This window comes from Cladophialophora yegresii (genome assembly GCF_000585515.1).
Source record: "Cladophialophora yegresii CBS 114405 chromosome Unknown aczIN-supercont1.6, whole genome shotgun sequence".
Classification (NCBI taxonomy): domain Eukaryota; kingdom Fungi; phylum Ascomycota; class Eurotiomycetes; order Chaetothyriales; family Herpotrichiellaceae; genus Cladophialophora; species Cladophialophora yegresii.
In genome coordinates this window covers 732,159-751,023 of record NW_006913050.1, presented here as the reverse complement: position 1 = coordinate 751,023, position 18,865 = coordinate 732,159, and the positions used below count along the sequence as shown (strand labels likewise).

At 52.6% G+C, this 18,865-nt stretch overlaps 7 protein-coding genes across 7 annotated transcripts; 4 read left to right on the top strand and 3 right to left on the bottom strand.

Moving 5' to 3' along the window:
* Positions 1-1,413: 1,413 nt before the first annotated feature.
* Positions 1,414-2,418, top strand: A1O7_08277 (uncharacterized protein; the record flags this gene model as incomplete). Its single annotated transcript, XM_007762270.1, has 1 exon — positions 1,414-2,418. One exon carries the CDS (start codon positions 1,414-1,416, stop codon positions 2,416-2,418), a length of 1,005 nt encoding a protein of 334 aa, XP_007760460.1.
* Positions 2,419-2,893: 475 nt separating this feature from the next.
* Positions 2,894-4,429, top strand: A1O7_08276 (uncharacterized protein; the record flags this gene model as incomplete). The annotated part of the gene is made up of 1 exon (XM_007762269.1): positions 2,894-4,429. One exon carries the CDS (start codon positions 2,894-2,896, stop codon positions 4,427-4,429), a length of 1,536 nt encoding a protein of 511 aa, XP_007760459.1.
* A 3,726-nt stretch (positions 4,430-8,155) lies between these two features.
* On the bottom strand, positions 8,156-9,250 carry A1O7_08275 (uncharacterized protein; the record flags this gene model as incomplete). The annotated part of the gene is made up of 1 exon (XM_007762268.1): positions 8,156-9,250. The coding sequence occupies one exon, from the start codon at positions 9,248-9,250 to the stop codon at positions 8,156-8,158; it is 1,095 nt and encodes a 364-aa protein (XP_007760458.1).
* Positions 9,251-10,454: 1,204 nt separating this feature from the next.
* Positions 10,455-11,372, bottom strand: A1O7_08274 (uncharacterized protein; the record flags this gene model as incomplete). Its single annotated transcript, XM_007762267.1, has 1 exon — positions 10,455-11,372. The coding sequence occupies one exon, from the start codon at positions 11,370-11,372 to the stop codon at positions 10,455-10,457; it is 918 nt and encodes a 305-aa protein (XP_007760457.1).
* Positions 11,373-11,952: 580 nt separating this feature from the next.
* On the bottom strand, positions 11,953-13,065 carry A1O7_08273 (uncharacterized protein; the record flags this gene model as incomplete). The annotated part of the gene is made up of 2 exons (XM_007762266.1): positions 11,953-12,921; positions 12,973-13,065. The coding sequence occupies 2 exons, from the start codon at positions 13,063-13,065 to the stop codon at positions 11,953-11,955; spliced, it is 1,062 nt and encodes a 353-aa protein (XP_007760456.1).
* A 514-nt stretch (positions 13,066-13,579) lies between these two features.
* Positions 13,580-14,045, top strand: A1O7_08272 (prefoldin subunit 1; the record flags this gene model as incomplete). The annotated part of the gene is made up of 3 exons (XM_007762265.1): positions 13,580-13,609; positions 13,660-13,826; positions 13,880-14,045. The coding sequence occupies 3 exons, from the start codon at positions 13,580-13,582 to the stop codon at positions 14,043-14,045; spliced, it is 363 nt and encodes a 120-aa protein (XP_007760455.1).
* Positions 14,046-15,433: 1,388 nt separating this feature from the next.
* On the top strand, positions 15,434-17,003 carry A1O7_08271 (uncharacterized protein; the record flags this gene model as incomplete). The annotated part of the gene is made up of 3 exons (XM_007762264.1): positions 15,434-16,196; positions 16,422-16,582; positions 16,758-17,003. 3 exons carry the CDS (start codon positions 15,434-15,436, stop codon positions 17,001-17,003), a joined length of 1,170 nt encoding a protein of 389 aa, XP_007760454.1.
* Between the last annotated feature and the right edge of the window lie 1,862 nt (positions 17,004-18,865).

Genomic DNA, 18,865 nt, shown 5'->3' with positions numbered 1-18,865 from the left:
GATCCTCACCAGCTGGGCTCTGTTGGGAAGTTTCTGAGACGCTCAGGTTACGGTCGGTATACGTGCTTGAAGGTTCCGAGGCGGTAGTCTCCGGTTCTCGTTCACACTGCGTTGACAATTAGTCAGGCATTTCAGGAGAACGTGGAACAGACTTTGGTTAGCACCTCCCTGATATTAGCAGATACATTGTGGTCCAGACTCGGAATCGCAGCGACATCCTTCAAAGTCTGAATAAGTAGATACTTCTGGACCTTGAGTGCCTCAACTTGCTGTCTAATCGCCGTAAGCGCTCTGAAATCTGCATTAGCTCATGTCAACGATCCGAGAAGTGTATGCGACAGTACATCTTGTCAGTCTCCCTCTTCCGATCGCGGAAGATGCACTCTGCGTTATCGCCGCTGCATCTATCGCATGGAGTTCCTCCTGAGCACCTTATACGTAGATTACGACATCGATCGCACGCATGCGAACGTCGCGGTCTGGCTGAGGTATTGTGTGATCCGGCTAATGCTGAAGAAATTGGCTGTCGTGGAGCAAGAGGTCGAAGCGAGTCCCTAGGGGTGGAATCGGAAGGTGGCGAAACAAAATCCATCGAACTTTATCGCAGCCTGATAGTCCTAAGGGCTGCTCCGAAATTACCGTGCTCAGTAAAACAATGTTGTAAAATGTGTGTTGTGTAACTTTTAGAGCTCGTAGGACGGTGGTAGCAGGCGAAGTCGGACAGTAAACAGGCTCTGTGATAATATAATTATACAGCAAACATTTTTACGCGAGCGCGTTCGGCATTCCGCTAAATGCTGAAGAGTGATCCTCTCCGCACCCGGATTGCTCCATCTCGTCATTTAAACTGGTACAGAGGTAGGCATGCCTACACAGTACGAGTTCAAATGACAAAATGGAGCAATCCGGGTGCGGAGAGGATGGTCCCCACTTAGATTTGGCACCAGAACCGGGTAAAACTCCCGACTTTAAGTGTATTTTAGTGTAACTATAATAACTATAGGAGTACAATACCTAGACCTACCTAATAAAAAACTTATATATATATTTACTTATAGCTAGAACTACTTCTATAGAAAGTGTTTTTAATAATATCGAGAGTATAATATACCCACACTATAAGCGTCCCGTAAAACGATGACTTCATCGAGTAGCGGAAACTAGTGGAATGGCCAGTCACATGATATTAGGTGCCTTCATGCTCCTCTTGCACGTACTCGCAAATCATCTGGCTGCAGCGATGCTTATCCACGCATGCTCGTCGGTTCGTGGACGCTGATGCTTCTCAAGAAACTTGTAGGAGCCGGCACAGCTGTGTTTCACCATGCGCAGTCCTTCTAGGAACAGGACAGCTGCAGACAACTGATCTCAAGCCTCTTCCCACCAGGTCAAGGCTCTCGGGCCCTCCGGAATATGTCCAATGGCGGCGCGGGCAAGATCCAGAGCTCCAAGAAGGCCCATCCTACCTTTCACTTCTTTGCCGGCTTGACGTCTGGCGTGTCCAGCGCCGTGCTTCTGCAACCGGCGGACTTGCTCAAGACTCGAGTGCAGCAATCTCATTCCTCCTCTCTCGTACCCGTCCTACGATCGATCCTTTCCGGTCCACATCCCATAGCCAGCCTCTGGAGAGGCACTCTCCCCTCAGCACTACGCACCGGCTTCGGCTCCGCCCTCTACTTTACCTCGCTCAGCTCGCTGCGGCAACTTCTCGCGAACAAGACCGCGGCGACGACGTTCGGGAACAGGGAAGCAGCGATCTCGACGGGCAAGGGTAGTTCCGTGCTGCCCAAGCTGTCGAATACGCAAAATCTCATCACAGGGGCGACAGCGCGAGTGTTCGCGGGCTTCATACTCATGCCGGTGACGGTGATCAAAGTGCGTTACGAGTCGGATTTGTACGCGTACAAGTCCATCGCCTCGGCATCCCGCTCCATCTATGCGTCGGAGGGCTTGAAGGGATTCTTCTCGGGATTCGGTGCCACGGCAGTTCGCGATGCACCGTATGCGGGGCTTTACGTGCTATTCTACGAGCAGTGCAAAACACGTCTGAACAAGATGTTCGCAGGGGAGCAGACGACTGCGCTCGATGGGATAGAAGGGCGGCCTTCCATTGCGAGTTCGGCGACCATCAACGCCTCGAGCGGTGTTTTGGCAGCGGGGTTGGCGACTGGCATCACTAATCCGTTTGACGCGGTCAAGACGAGGTTGCAGCTCATGCCGCAGAAGTATGGCAACACCTTGAAAGCCACGCGGCTGATGCTCAAGGGGGATGGCGTCAAGGCATTCTTCGACGGATTGGGCCTGAGGATGGGGAGAAAGGCGCTGAGTTCGGCCCTGGCATGGACAGTGTATGAGGAACTCATTGGCAGAGCTGAGCGAGTTGTCGCAAGGCGCGAGGAGGAGAGAGCAATCGTGTGAAGATTTGCGCGCTGGACCTTGCGATGTCTGGGAACAGTCGATCACCACTCAACATCTTCAAATGTACATATGTACTTTAGGCAAAAGCAGCACCATCGTAGGAGCGTGTATATATATGTTTGTGTACATCAATAGCAAGCGCCTCTTGGACACACCACACGGCAGGCCTCTGATATTTCCCTATCACTGCTCGTCACTTCCTCCACCTACTCGATACTCGTATATTTTACTTGCAACCGGGTGGATTCGGTTCGTCCTGCCGTGGAGAAAATGGATCGGAGGTCGGCCGCTGCGAAGCTTTGGCAGGGTCCACGCTCGCTCCACCCGTCGCAGTCTCGCCGAAGCCTACACCTCATAGTCCCGCGTCTTGGTGCTCCGTATCTTCTGCTATCGCTGACCGCAGGCTATCGTTGTCACCAGGACAAGGTCTCAGGATTGAAGCGCGCCTCATTATGAGAGCGCTCTGGTCCTTTCCATGCTTGCTCAGGTGGCCCGACTTTCCAGGCACGCTGTAGCACAACTGGTCGAGTGCCGTCCCCTCTCACCCCGAGTACTCGTCTCAGGACGACAACGACCTCCAAGATGGCGACCTTGCAGCCTCGACTTACGTAACTTTTCAAGCTCGACGACACTCTCCCGTCGCTACCTCATCTCCGAAGGCCGTACTACGCTCCATAAATCAGACCAAGACTCCAGTCCAGCAACCTCAGACACCCACCAGCCGTCCTCGCCCTACTATCTTGAGACCGGCTACTCCATCTTTGCGAAAAGACCCTCCCGCCCGTTCCCACCTCCGTTCGTCTCTCTGCCCTCCGGCTCCTTTTCTGACCCGCTCACAACACACAATCCCTCCTCCATCCCTCGCAACGCTCGTCGACCCAAGGTGAACGGCCAACCAATTCGGGGAATCACAAACGGTGACGATGCAATCGTTATCGGCGCAGACCAGAGGTTCATCGCCGTAAACGACGGAGTCGGCGCCTGGGCACAGAAGGAACGCGGCCACGCGGCGCTGTGGTCGAGGCTGATAGCGCATTTCTGGGACGTCGAAGTCGAGAAGTCGTTGGTGCAGGGCGGAGATGCGAACGCTCACGAGGTCGATCCTGTGAAGAGCTTGGAGACAGCGTATGATGCCACCAAGAAAGCCACGGAAGGCACATTCAAAAAGGATCCCGACCAGGAAGTCTACTCGGAAGCGGACGAAGGTGAAAGCGACGCCAACGACGGCTCGTCCCCAGGCGGCACGCCCTCGACGTCGTCGTCATCCAAACAGTCCGCTGAGGCAAAGGAGTCTTCCAAGAACGACATCCTCGGCACGACCACCGCCTCGTCCGCTCTGCTTTACCACAAACAAGATTCCTCGGGATCCACGCCAGTGATCCTCGCCACCACGCTGGGAGACTGTAAAGTCCTTGTGATCCGCCCATCGCCGTCTGCAAACCCCTCTCCTTCATCCCCTTCATCGTCAAAGTCAGCCTCTTCCTCGAGCTCTGACTCGGACTCGGACTCCGAGACCAGTGGCGGGACGATCCTCTACCACTCCAAAGAACAGTGGCACTGGTTCGATTGTCCCCGCCAACTAGGCACAAACTCGCCCGACACACCCACGGGCAACGCAGTCTGCGACACCATCAAAGACATCCAAGTCGGCGATGTCGTCGCCGTCCTGAGTGATGGCGTGACGGATAATCTGTGGGAGCATGAAATCTGCGAGAACATTTGTGAGAGTCTCCGCCAGTGGCACGATGCTGCGGCTTCGTCAGATCCCCACGACGGCGCGAAACCAAAGCAAAACGGCTATGGGAAAGACGACGGAGACGCCAAGGACGGCGTCGTATACGTGGCGCGAAGGTTGATGAACGCGGCGAGAGAAATCGCCATGGATCCCAACGCCGAGAGTCCGTACATGGAACGCGCCTTTGACGAGGGTATTGCCGCCGAGGGAGGCAAGTTGGATGATATTAGCGTTGTTGTTGGGATTGTGAGGAAGCGGGAGTCGGCGAATGAGTGAATGACCTATCTGTAGTGAATGAATGAGCGACCTACCTGTCTGCCTGTACTGACACTGAGCACGTGCTGCGGTGGAAGTAAAAGTGCAAGCTATACCGTGCCTTACGATCTTATACTCATTGTGACTCCCCTATATTCTTACATAATTCTCAAGCACATAAGGTAAGGAGTATTGCTTCTCGCGCTGTTGGCCAAAGGTGACCACAATACGGAGGACTTGACACCTACGGAGTATCCGGCACATGAAGTAATGTACACTGCCGGACTCTGGATCCCAGCTCTCGACGTGGAGATTTAGAGGCCTCGCTACCGACCCACAGATCTATCCTCAATGAATCACAGAGTATGGTGTTGAAAGAAGTGTCGGTACAGTAGTACCCCGTACAACAAGCCAATGCGAAAATGATAATACACTGTCTACGAGTACGGAGCATCTCCATACTCATACCTCACACCAAACATCCTCACCTGCACACCTTGTACCTCTGCGTGCATTGTTGCTTCTGCTCCACCCTGTAAATGCACGAAACGAGGGATCAAAGATACAAGAATCCAAGAACTCTAGGCACGACGAGGCGAGTTCGATGTACTGTACATGAAATGCCTTGGCATGAGGTTCCCGCCGCCAGACTGATCAGGGTGAGGTGTATCGCAGTGGTGATGCGGGATGATATTCTCCTCACCACTCAAGTCAAACTTGACCTTCAACTTTCCTTGTACTGGTACCCCTCCTCTTCTGTCCTGAGCTACTTCCTCCCTTAGCAGCGATCATCAAACCTAACACCTGGCCACCCGGCTTCAGCATGCATGGAATGTCCCGAGTCGGCAAGTAGGTGTATCGCGGTGTCCCGAAAGACAGCACGATAATTGGATCCTGAGATGCCTCCCTGATCAGACGCAGCACCACCCCGTGTCTCCTTGCGCCGTTGCTCTCCTTTTGGTCTTCACTAGCACATGCACCGGCTTATCCAGGACTGTGGTATACAAAGCGGTGCACGGCCAGCAGTGGGAGCCGAATAGCATATTATGACCGAAATTCAGTTCAGATACCTATTCTCACAGTGGGAAACAAGCATCTCTTGAGTTTCTGGGATACAATAGTCCTCCAATTTCCATCCCCGTCTGCGTCTCCTTCGCAAACCGTACTTGCAGAAACTCCAGTCTCGATGTCCTTACCCACGGCTTCAATCTTTTACATTTCTAACCACAATCTAACCCGTGCGGCTTCATCATCGGCGACTCGCAAAGACACCCGTGTCATTTGACTTCCGGCAAGACTCATGGACGCATCAGCGCTTGTCCGCGTCGAGCGGAAGCTAGCAGCGCTCGAAATCAACACAACTGAACACCTCAAACCGTTGGGACACTGGTAAGCTCTGGAGCTTGACTATGGAGGACTTGGGAAGAATTCTTGGGCCATGGAGAGGACCAGGGGCAATCTCTCATGACATAGTCACTGGGCGGACCGGCCTCCACTCACTGTCTCAAGGCTGACCGATGGTGTAAAATACTCACTAACCACTCGAGTATACTAGAGTGTCTCTCTAGCTTCGGAATATTCGCTCCAGTCCAAGGAAATTCAACACACTTCATTGACAGTCCGACCTCGCAGGACCGCTACCTCAGTATCTGAACCCAGCAAACGGTAGACTCCTCGATCTCCATGGGTCTTCTTCACACTGTCTGTAAGCACCGATGGTATCCAGTCATTCAGCAGAACAGGGCTTTCTTTTCCCCCCTTCCTCTTTCCCTCTTGTCCCCACTTCACAGTGCGTCTGGTCTGATGAGCCAGCTCAAGAGGTAATTCAAGTCACGTCCTGGGCCCTGAAAACCGCTCCGATCAAATCACTCTCCACGGGCGCGAGACCCGCATTCGCAATCCGCGCGGAGGCATCAGAGTCGCCAGGGAAGGTCAGATCTTTCCAGAACATGTCCCGACACAAGGAGTCCCTAGGGTGTGCGTAAGCGATATTAGCACGACGCATACGGAAGCAGGGGAGACGGCATGACACACAACACAATATGGCATAGGACCACACATCAGAACAGATCACAACGAAACAGATCACCACAGAACACGATCAAACAGAACATAACAGAACATAATCAAACAGAGCACACCAGAACACAACCCGATGACAATAGAAGAAACACAGACGCACATACCGATACAAATTGACAGCAATGCCCCCGTCGGGCCCAAGTGACGCCCATCCACCACCCGCCACAATCACCATACAGTGATTATACATAGATGGGAAAATTTGCGTCCAGAAGCAGGTCCCCGTCCAGTTCGGATACTGGCATATGTATATCTTTTGCATTGCATGGAAGTTAGCGTTGATCGTTCAGCATCTAACACCTGACACTACGCAGCAAACACTTAAAACCCAAAACCTCAAAAGGAACTTTCATGTTCCGGAATTAGGAGACCGCGGTCGAGAGCATGGGAAGTACGTCTGTACGAAAGGGCAGAGCAACGCAGGGTAACTCCAGATGTCGGGCTGCGCGAGAGTGGCTGGGTAGACGGATGGTTGGAATTATGCTTGGACGGGGCATCGTATGAAAGGATGTACTCACGCCGATGGGAACAGCTCCATCATTCCCCTGGACCTCGGAGACTCGAGCCACACGACCCACAGCACCGTCGGCAATGTCGGCGAATGTGCCGTTGACGAATGTGATGGCGTCAAGACCCCGGGTTTGGTTCTTGAATCTCGACGCCTGGACCGGGACTGGGACCGACAGAGTGAAGACAGTGTGATCCGATGCTGTTTGTGCGGATGTTGGTGCGGTAAAGAGCGTGGTGGAGTCGGAATCGCAATTGGAGGTGGAGGTGGAAGTGAGATATGAGGAAGGCACTCGCCCTGCCGAGACAAACCCTGGTGTGCAAGTGTCGTGGCCGTTGTACGGGAGGAGGATCGCAGGGATTAAGCCCAGGAGGATGAGCAGCAGCAGCATGGTCACAGGTAGAGGTATATTCTGCGGATGGAGAGGAGAGATATCTGTCTGTCTATCGACAAGCCTACAGGGCAAGTGAGGACGCAGCACGCGGTCCTGGGTTTCGGACACATTTATTGTGCGCATGGTTGTGAATCTTGTGATGGGCCTAGCGCGGAATCAGTGAATGCAGCCTGCGCCGAGGGGTGCAGTCAGTGATTGTGATGCGGTGTCATATTCTCGGGTGCGGCAGAATAGGGCCAGCCAGCATAGAGCGGACGACGGTAGAGCACTGGCGGGCTGTTGATGTTGGATTGTGTAGAGGACTGCATACAAGGCGACAAGCATGAAACGGATGGTTCAAATAAGGAACATGAGCACATATCCCGGGAGAGAATAATTATCAGTCGGAGAATGGGAAGAGTGAGCTGAACCAGATATCTCTTTCTGAGCTCCTATTGTTTTGCTATGCTTGGGTACCCTATCCTCGAAACCATACGTAGTCTGTGTTGCTGGCATGGAGCTTATCATGAACAAGTACAGACTGAGGTTCCATACCGGCCTAGCACGACATTCCCTAGATATCACAAGCTGCAGATATGCTGCACGAAGTGTTGAACTGAAATCCTTTGCCCTAGAAGATAGCTTTGCAGACACCCTCCAAAGCCATGTCCAATTGAAATTGGTCGTGTCTTATTATCTCACTGTGGGCTTTCATCCTGGCAAAATGAGATTGACCAACATGTCTGTGGTGTGGTGGACCCCAGCTGAGATGGCGGTAGATCAATCACCAGACATGGCCTTGCGAGAATCGACGAACATGACGACGATAGCTGGGATTGGAGATCGAGTTCGCAACGGGAACCACAGTGATCCCAGTTGCGCTTGCATCACTGGCGACAGGCTGGTAGACTTGAACTCCCCCAATGAGCCAGTACGCTTCTTTGAAGGCAGCAGGATTCTGTGCGGCATATGCTGCGCAGGAAGGAGCCAGAGCAGCGCACTCACTTGTCTGCCATAGCTTGTCGATCCAAGACCCGCAGATATCTGTGTTGAAGACCATTCTCAGTGAATAGAAGAAGTCCTCGAGGGACAAACCATCACCCGCCATAAAATGGGCATCTGGACGACGCCAGGTCGACGGAATCGGAGTGCCATGAAAGATGTCACCAGGAATCTCGGTTCGTCCAAATTGCCAAACCGAGATGGCTTCGGGCAAATATTCCAGAGCGATGACACCTCCGCCATTGGCGTTGAACTCAGAACCAAAGGTGTTATTCTGGCCTTCGACAACGCACCCAATATTGCCCTCAGCAGCTGCAGAGCAGTTGAGGTTACTGAAATGACCGTTGATGTTCATGCCAGTAGAGCTGGCAACGGTAGGATCGCTGAAGTTCGAGACGGCAAGATTGCTTCCAGTATGCAACACATACTTGTTCGTGGTCGCAAGATTGATGTTCTCGAGCAGGTCGATCTCACCACCATATGGCCAGTTAGGACCAACAAGCCAGTAAGCGCTCCAGACGCCACAAACGCCACCAGGGTGATGACGAATATCAGTGACGAATAGAGTGGACGAGTTGAACGAATTCTGAGACTCGATACGAGTCGATGGTCTTCCGGCCTGCACGGTCGATGAAGAGTCGACACCTAGGTAGGCCACATCTTTGAACTGGTCGCTGGAAGCTATGCCGGCGAGGCCAGTCGAATTTGCAGTGTCCTGGTCCACATACTTCACGAAACCTGCCGTAGGATCGGGGTCGGAGAAGAATTGGAAGTTGTTAAAAAAGGCGACGCCGGAGTAATTCCCGACGAGTTGATAGTTTGAGAGGCTTCGGGCACCTCCAACAAGAAGAGTGGACACAAGAGTCGAAGGTCGCATGATGACGGGTGTGGAGTGTTGTGGGGTCTTTGGAACTTCGAAAAGAATCTCGAGGTCATTTGGTGGTTTAAGTTTCTGAGAGCCTGTGTGCTTTCTTCAGGTCAACTGTTTTGTGAATATTGTGTGGGATAGAGAAAGAGTCCAAACCTTCCAGAGAACTATGGCGTTTCGATATAGAGATCAAAGGCAGTCGCCCCATTGTCACGAGGCAGTTCAAGTGAGAAAGTGGCAGCTCAGCCATGGAGTGTTATAAACAATAAAGATGATCTTATTCAGATGCCTTGACAGGAGTGTTTGGTCAGTGATCAGGAGGCCTCCTGAACAATCGCCTTTGTCACAGGTGAAGATTGGTTTGTAGTGACAACGAAGGAAGTCATCCGAACAAAGGCGTTTGTGAAAAGTGGAGTGTCACGAACAAAGTCACTGTGTCCTTCTATTCGCATGGCTACCTGGAGTCGTGAGAAGCTGCGTCCGGTGTTGCGCTTCCTGGGCAGACCACAGACGTTCAGACCATTCCGCAGTGGTGTGAACTGTAGGCGGGTCAATAGTTGAGACCTGGAATCAAGTATGTACTGCTCCATTCTGCCACAGTTGTCCCTCACGGTTCAACTTGTCTCTGAAATCCGGGATGATACCCAAGGCAAGTCGCGTTCGTCTTCCATTAAGCATCCTGGTCGCTTTCTAGATCAATCGAGAATCCAGATATGACCGGCATGGGCGAGTGTCAAACCCCAGACTTACCAGAGGCTCGATAGTGCAGAATCGAATACGTCTGCTTGGGTCCGAAGAAGATAGCTTGATGCTGCCGCTTCAGGAGTTCAAAGCCGCGGCTGACAGTCTGACAAGCAATATGCTTCCGGCCCAGGACATCGACCCATGAATGCGGTGTGGGTGGATCGTGGGGCTGCAAACGAAGTCAATCCCTAGGATAGTGAGCTTGTAATCTTATTCCAATGCCGTCTCCGTGGGTAATGGTACAGTAACAATGATTCTGCACCACTACACAAGGGCCGAAGCGCGAATGACGGCATGGACCTAAAGACTTTGCTGAGTCGCGGAATCGAGTCCACCATTTGCGGCGACTCAGCTGTACTGATAGCCTGCCAATTGTCCCGTAACGGTCGCGGCTGCCGTACGGTGTTCGAGATGATTGGCATACATACCGCCGGGAACGATTGCTGCCAGACATTTTCGCGGTATTGTGTTATGGAGGTAGGTGTGAGCTGGGCCCAGCTTTTGGAAGATCAAACTCAAATTTAGCCGCAGATTCTTCCACCCAGACTTCCAGCCGAAGCTCGCCGACCTCCAAAAGGCGTACTGGGTGCGTTCTGGGTGATAATTTGTCTAGGACCTGCTCATTTTGCTGTGGCTCTAGAGGAGGGACCGAAGGACTGGGACGGTTGAGAGCCGACGCTGGTTCCGCAGCAATCCACTTCCGCTCCTCTTTCTCCATGCGACCAACAGGCCGGTCAGCCTCGTCCTTGACCTCGAGAGCGAGGGTAAAGCTGGACTCAGGAGCCCCAGGCCCCTCTGGCAATGGCATGAGTCGGGCTGCTGAGGTGGCCACTCGGCTCAAGGTGGCACGGAAATGGGCTTCCAGGTCAGCCAGATTGAGTTGCTCAAGCAGAATATCGCCATCATCGTCGTCGCCTTCGTCGTCGTAACCATCCTCCTCCTCGTTTGGTGGTTTTGGCTCGATAGGGATGTTGTCATCGCGTTTGATAACTTGAGGAAATGATCGAAGATCGAATGTCCAGCGTTCGAGAACGCGATTAGCCTTGCACTCATATACGCAGAGTGAAAGCTTCTCGACCACATCCTTCTGCAACTGATCACGAACCGCGGCCATTGCATCGTTGACCCACGCACACACTTTCGGATGCCGATTTTGGCGGACGGGATAGTCGTACGCACGAGTGGAAAGGAAGGAGGTTGGAGGATAAAGCCGGCGCAGGTAGAGAATATGGTGTGTTGTGACGGTCAGAAAGGTAGTGAGCGCGTCTAGCAGTTGATTGTGCGTAGAGACCACATTTGACTCTCTGTTTGAATTCCGTGGTAGGTCGTCCATACCGAGGTCCTCGGCCGCGCTGTAGTCCTCGACCATGCCGTGGTCTCCGGCCATGTTGAGATATTCGGCCATGCTAAGATCTCGATGGTGTTGGTGTCGAGAGACCCGAAACGTGAGTGTGGTCAAGAAGGAGAGGAGGCTGGATGCCCGCTCAGGCCGATAGCGCTTTCTTCACCGCGGGGACCGACTCTTCATTCTCGGTCTACACAGCAACCGCAAAGATCTCCTACCCCCCTACAACCCAGTGGTTTTGCCCAGTGATCGGCCATCGTTTCCTCTATTGCCTGTCGAGCAGGAAAACGAAAGAGCACGGGCGAAGGTTAGAACAAAAGCATGCACGTGACCAGAAAGACACTTTCCCGCCTCAATCCCCTTTCGTCTCCACGTCACTTCTCCTTTGTTTCCTGGATACGGTATCTATCCTCGTCCCCAATCATAAATGCTACAGCTTGATTCGCAGCTGGCCTGTATAGCATATTTGGTCTCTTATTTCCGTAGATGTTGCCCCGCAAATGCTCCTCTTACAGACTACAGCCGACGGGTCAGGACTGAACGAAAATTCTAAGTGTTACATATGTCAGAATCGCATCGTTCGATAGAGGTCACTCTAATCTATCCTGAGAATTTTTATCTCTTACTTCCGCTTCTTGACATGGCCCTTGGCGCTGCCGTTAGCACTGCCGTTTGCATTTCCATCCGCAGAAACAGCACGATAAGTGCCCTGGCCTTTCTTGACTCCCGCATCCCTTGGGGGATCTGACATCCTCACAACTTCCGGCAGCGTGAAAAAACTAGGCCACACCATTCTGAAGTGTTCTTGATCTCCATTCAGGACATGCCGCAGATAAATCCCCCAAACGATGTAGTCGTAGGCTCCGACCCCGGTCATCAGATGCCACCAGCCATGCCCTTCAAGTACGAAACCCCAGGGCATGCCAATGTTTCTCCGCCAGCGCCTCAGTGTGGAGCAGTAGATATTGTCGAGGTTCCAGATGTAGAAGCCGGTGAGGAAAATGCTCACGCCGAACCCCACGAGAATCCACATTGTTTTGAGAATTTGCCGGTCTCTTTGATTTTCATATGCCTGTTGCTCTTTGCTGATCACGTCAGGCACACCGGACCTCTTCCTCTCGAGGCGATGCTTTTCTTCCGACTTTCGCAGGGACGGTCGAAGCGAGGTTTCCATGCTGTAAATGCTGCGGAAGACGATGAATACGGTGAGGAGGGCGTATACGGTTTGGTGGAATACCGGATCTTGGAGGTAGTGGTAGTATGCGGTTATGCCGGCGCAGAAGAGGACAAAGAAGACGCCCAAATAGATCTGGGTGCTCTTCGGCTGCGAGTAGGAGAGCGACGCGTAGGCCATCAGACAGGTCGTGTAGATCATGTTAAGCTCGTCGACCAGTTGCCACGGGTATTTCAAGGTGGTGTGGAACATGAAGCTCCCAAATCCAACGAGGAAATATCCATAATATGCCACCTCAAAGACCGTGTCATGTCCATGTTTTCTACAACTTTTGACACCCTTGTATGCGAGGTATATGAACATCAAGTTGGTCAAGGTGTTAATGATCTCGGCGGAGTAGTAGGTGGCATAGTAGTCCTTGTCACGTCAGCTGGGACAGCTCTTCCACCTTGGGGTGTATTCTCATACCTCTTCGCACCATTGCAGAGTGCTAGTGACTGGATCCCAAAACCCAGGCTGCCCTGGCGGCGGGTAAGGAACTGAAGGAAGCCATGAGGGCATGCTTGTCGAGGCTGATGTGTTCGAGGATCGCTTCGATTTGTGAGCTCGTGGCTTGAGGCTACAACATATCGATGAGAAGGTGTTGTATCTTTTGCATTTCCAAAAACTATCTTCAGGCCGGGAGCGGATGGACTGGATGTTGAACAAACGGAGTCACTTACAACACACGACATATCAGTGGAGTAGAACCACGACATAACGTGTTTTGTCTCGGACGCGGGATGACGTTGCTTCACCCAGCAGGCGAACCGGCAGGCAGATCTTTTGAGCCCTAATTAGCACGTGAATGACTGCCCCTCGCACGACCCTTCGGCTCCTCCATCGGCCTCGTGAAGCCCGGAGTGACGATCCCTCGGTACTCAACTTAGTGTACTGGGCACTCAAGCGCGTTGTTCCACGTCTCCAGGGCACGCGGATATTGATTGCCATTCATCAAAGTTCACTGAGTTGCGGCTCAAAATCTCGACTATCTGCAGTTGGTTCCTCACACACCTATCTTTAGACTTCTGTCACGATGGCGATACCGAACGCGGCACTTCAGAAGGTCTGCTCTTTCTCCTGCCATACTCTCACTTCTTGCTCACTTTCGCGCAGTTACTTCAGGAGGTCGAAGCACAGGCCGTGCTTTCCCAACAGAAGATCACACAGACACAGGCAGAACTCACTGCAAAACGCCGTGACGCCAGATTGAACCAATTAACTTCCAATGAGCTCAAATCTCTGTCTAAAGACACGAATGTTTACGAAGGTGTTGGGAAATTGTAGGTAGCCTTTACATTAACCCTTCTGCTAGCACTGAGACGTCTCTTTCCAGGTTCGTTGCTGTGCCCATGACAGCGCTCAATGAACGGTTATCGTCTGAGTCGGCTGCTCTGCAGAAGATTATCGCCGACCTGGACAAGAAACTACACTACCAAGAGACAACATTCAAGAACAGTCGACAACATATTGAGAAGATCCTGCAAACTGGTGCTCGCTGACGACGATACATTGGTACTAACCCAGTGAGCAATTTCTTTCCCATGAGGGAAGCCATGATAGATGGACTGTCACTTGGGACGCAAACAAAGGGTTATCCGATTTAGCTGTTGCATCGGCAGCACGCGACAATTGTGTATGTCTGTTGCTGTCACATGGTGTTGAATCTGATCAACCCTATTGGCAACATTGGACAGACACCCCGAACCACAAGCAACATAGGGAGACAGCACTCCGGCTCTGACACGAGGTCTTATGGGCGAAGTGCAGCTCACAAAAGGCCACCACTGTGCGCTGCTGACCTCAGGGATGTCGGCTCTGTTAAATCATATTGGGTATGGTTGGCCAAGCAATAAGTTTGTCGTGGTCACTTACGCCAATCCTGACAAGATTCGAGGCTCAATGCTGGGTAGCGGTATTGCTGCGTCTAATAGACGGGACTTGTCCGGCCAGGTCATATATGCAGGATTGAGCCCGCATTTGGCAGGCGTTAGCAGTCTACTGTGTACTTGAACACCTGTGCGGAGAGGGCTCGATTCACTGGTGTCCCAGGGACTATGCCATGCCATATGGAAAGCCTACCACAGGAGCAAGAGCTCTTTTTCACCCATGGCTACGCATGCTGAATGACGCATACCTGCTTTCCAGACGTGCATCTCAGGCGTCCAAGGCCCACTAAGCGTGCAAGGTCGTGACCGGAGAGAGATGAAACCCTCAGACAATCTAGACAGAATCTCAATATAGCATCGATGCAGCCCCTTTCAAGATCGGCGGCGAGAGACTCACTGTGGCTCGTGTCCCAGCTAGATCTCAAACAAACTCTCAGACTGTTGCAAGTGAAGAGGGGTGGCAGTGCTCGTTTCTCGTGTATTGGCAGAGGTGGAAAACGGCAGGCCTTTACACGCGCGCTTTTCATTGGCAAGTTTTAATCTTCCGGTCATTTCGGGTTCGGGCTTGGTTCCAGTTGTCGCTGGTGCACCATAATTACGTGCGTGCTCGCCACTTTAGCTCGCCTGGCCCCCAAAGCGCAGATTGCGGGTGCTGTTCAGCAGTCCAGCCTCAAACTGGGCTTGGGCTAGGCTTGCAGCCCACGGACACCATAAAGCAAACGGCCTCCCCACCACGGAGCAACCCGCAGCAAACACCTTTTCTCCTTCTTTTCATCGCTGTCACCTGTGAGCACGAAGACTAATACAACGACAAGAGACGTCTGAGGCTTGTTTGGCTACTGGGCGTATCCTTGTTTGGATTTCCGACCTGCGTCGCCACGCCCGATTGTAGTGCCTCATAGCAATCGGGCGTCTGCCCCACCACCGATCCCCGACTTTCTCGATTTCTGTGACGGGGCTGAAGGTACGCTAACCGGAGGGGCACGGCTCAGCCGACGAAGATGGCCTACTCTCGACGGTCATCGGGTTCCGACCACGAATATGTGTTGATGCCCGTGAAGAGCGTCCACGGCGGCAGCGAATATGGAGGACGAGGCCGCCGTCACCATGACTTACCCATTGAGGTGAACAATTTCCTCGAGGTACCACATGCTCGCCCTCGTGCAACCAGCCAGGGTGGGGGCGTGGCACCTGCGATCATCAATATAGGCGGCGGCGCCCTCAGTGAGCGCGACGGCCGTGGTCGTGGCCGTGACCACAGCCGAAGCCGCAGCCACCATCGCCATCACCATCGCGACGGATCCTCCTCCAGCTCCAGCTACTCCAGTGAGCGCTCGAGATCGCGACACCGACATCGCCCAGAGCGAGTTCGTCCTGAAAAGGAGCGCCGGCCAAGCAGCAAACGAGACCCGCTTGACGAAGAAGATTTACCCTACAAGTTTCGAAAAGAGCTCGACTTCGCCAAGGCGCAACGCAAGGAAGAAGAAGAGCGGCGAGTCATGGAGCGCATAAAGAGAGACCGCGAAGAAGAGAGAAAGCGCTGGAAGCAAGAGGAGGAGGAAGAAGAGAGGCGCAAGAGGAAGGAGCGGGAGGCAATTCTCTTGGAAGCCAAGTTGGAGAAAGAACGCAAGGACAAAGAGCAAGACGAGCTGAGGAAGAGGATCCTCAAGGACGAGGAAGAGCGCCGCGAAAAGGAGAAGCAGAAGAAGAAGGCCGAGGAGGAAGAGTTCGAGCGGAAGGTCAAGGAGAAGTTCATGAATGCTGGTATGCGCAGGTCCCGTTATCGCTATCACGATTATTTCTATTAGTCGGTCATCCGGGACTCAGACCCTCAAGGTTCACGTCCTGGGTTCGGCAAGATCGTCACTCTTTTTGTTGAGAGTTTGACTATGATCCGCTTGGTCGGATGCCACTCGTTTGAGGAATGATGGTAACCATTGCATCAAGTCGGACCACAGACTAACGGTTTCACTCTGTTGGGTATCACAGGCTACACTCCCGACGAAATCGAAGAAGTGCTCCACAAGAAGAAAGCCCAGCGCGACACGCTGGCTATCGACCTCCATCGTCCGACCTTTATCAAGGTTAATCGCAAATATCTCCACCCAGACACGCTGGATCACTACGGGTTGCCTTGGGAATGGGACGCAGTACGTATCACCCTACCTTGACTGTTGTACTGTGGTTTGCTCTGGTTTGGTGGCAGGGTTGCACAATCGCCTCGTTTTCTGTTGATATCCGTCTCCGTGCGATCTTCTCTTCGGACACTCATTCCTCCTATTGGATTTTTCGCTAATCGTTTGCTTCCTCCTGTCTGTCCTACAGCGTGACGACGAATTTATCATCATCAAACGGTATATCGACCACTCGTTACAGGACGAGCTATTCGAGCATACCCGCCGGCTGAAGGAGCGGAAGTTGATCACGGGACCATACGTGAAGGAGACCAAGACGATCACCACGCTGACGCCCCACACCAAAGGTTTTGTCAAGAAAGGTGACAAGATGTACGTGGTGAGGGAGAAGTCGCGGACCAGGAGTAAATCCCCCGGAGGGTGGCTGTTGACCTGAGGAAGGGGACGGGATGGACGGCTCGAGGAATGTCAGGGCAAGGGCCAGCACAACTTGAAGAAAATACGTTGTCGATAGACTGATGAGGGAGACAGGGCGGTTTGGCAGTGTCCAAGAACTCAAGGGTGATCATCCCGATCCTCTCCTCTCCTCCTTGCTAACGAAAGCACGAAGTCACGAACGAACAGGGAATGTCATATGCATGGGAGAGTCAGGCGCAATGTTACGGTTCGGTGTCTACTTGTTTATATGCCAAGCGATGTCATACCAGCAGTCGAGTCGTACCGCGCATGTCCAAGTACAGTACAAGGATGAGCTATCAGAGAGCGGAGATCAAGCATCAAAGCTACGAATCACTACCATCATTGTCATCCTCCTCTCATGTGGCATAGGACACAATACACTCGTACCAAGCCAAAAAGCAAGGTCAAGTCAAATCTCTCCAGACTCGCGAGCTTGGAGGTAAATTGTGTCTATTCACGCATCGCACATGGTTGCTCGTCCCGGCTGCTTCTCAAGCATTCTGCAGATCACAACGGCACACTTGACCCTTTCCCCTATTCTCTACAGATCACAAACGGCACGCTTGATCCTCCCGCCTCTTCTATACACATAACAAAAGACACACTTGATCTTCCCCCTTCTCTCTACACAAGCACCTGGAACCGGTACGTAACGCAGCCCAGCATGCTTATGTACCGTAACGCACTCACTCACTTTCTCACTTTCTCACCTCACCACATCACACGTTCACCACACCTCAGGCCCTCCACAGCACCCGCGCTGAAAATCAGTAAGTGATCGAGAAAAGAATAGAGTTTACAGCAGGCGTCGTCGAACTCACGCACAAGCCCCTCGTTCTCTGCTTCTTATGCGTCGCGTGCTCCTTCAAACAGAGAGACTGACTGCTCCACACGAGTTATGTGAAGCGGCACTCAAATCCGTTATGGAGCGCTCAGTGCAGTCCGGACATTGTGATCTGCGGTGCTTCAGGGGGTTTCGCAGCCGCGTTTCCTTGAACCCAACTCCCCTGTCCAGGAAATCCCAGTACCTGTACTCCGTAAAGTTACCTTATCCCGATATATCGGTCGTAGGGAGTACTGTGCACTGAGACTACAAGTTCCCTGTACTTACCGGGCGAGATACATAGATGATTGTATCTGAGTAGGCAGAGAACAGGGCTTGATGTTGGATGCACTCGGTACAGGGTCCGTCCAGTGGAGTGAGTAGGTACCGACGTGCCCCAATCCGACCCTTCTGGTGCTTCATGCATCGCCTTTCCACCTAGATAGATATTCCTGCTCGAAAGTAAAGTAATACGGGGTACAGTAGACTTAAAGCCCATCGGTCTGCCAGTCGCTGTGTACTCGTACACGTACAGTAGCAAGTCCCAGCCGCCAGCCGCCAGCACATCAGGTAGGTGCTTCGTACCCTCAGGGGCCAGAGGGGCAAAAAAGGGCAGGGTGATCTTATCGTCTGCATGACGGGCTAACTCAGCCAAGATGGAGCTTGTGAGTGAGTCTCGACGCGTCTAAAGAACAGCTGACTGACATGCGTTCAGTCCTCTTCTGTGGCGTCGCCCTGAAGTAACGAGCTGATCTGTTAGTCCCCAAGTTGATCGACGACCTAGCATGACAGATGGGAGGCTTTCGGCTCTTGAGCGCAAATTCCAGGACGGATGAGGCTTGATCTCGACAATGGAAACGCAAGGTCAAGGTTCTGGTGGGGTAGTGAAGTACGTACAAGTACTCTGAACTACTCCTGCTCTAAACCTTGTACGAAGTGTGTTAAGGGGGCGACCCGAAGCCGGGATAATTAAGGATGTTGTTTCCGTCCACAGTACGCGAGCACGCGGACTTCAC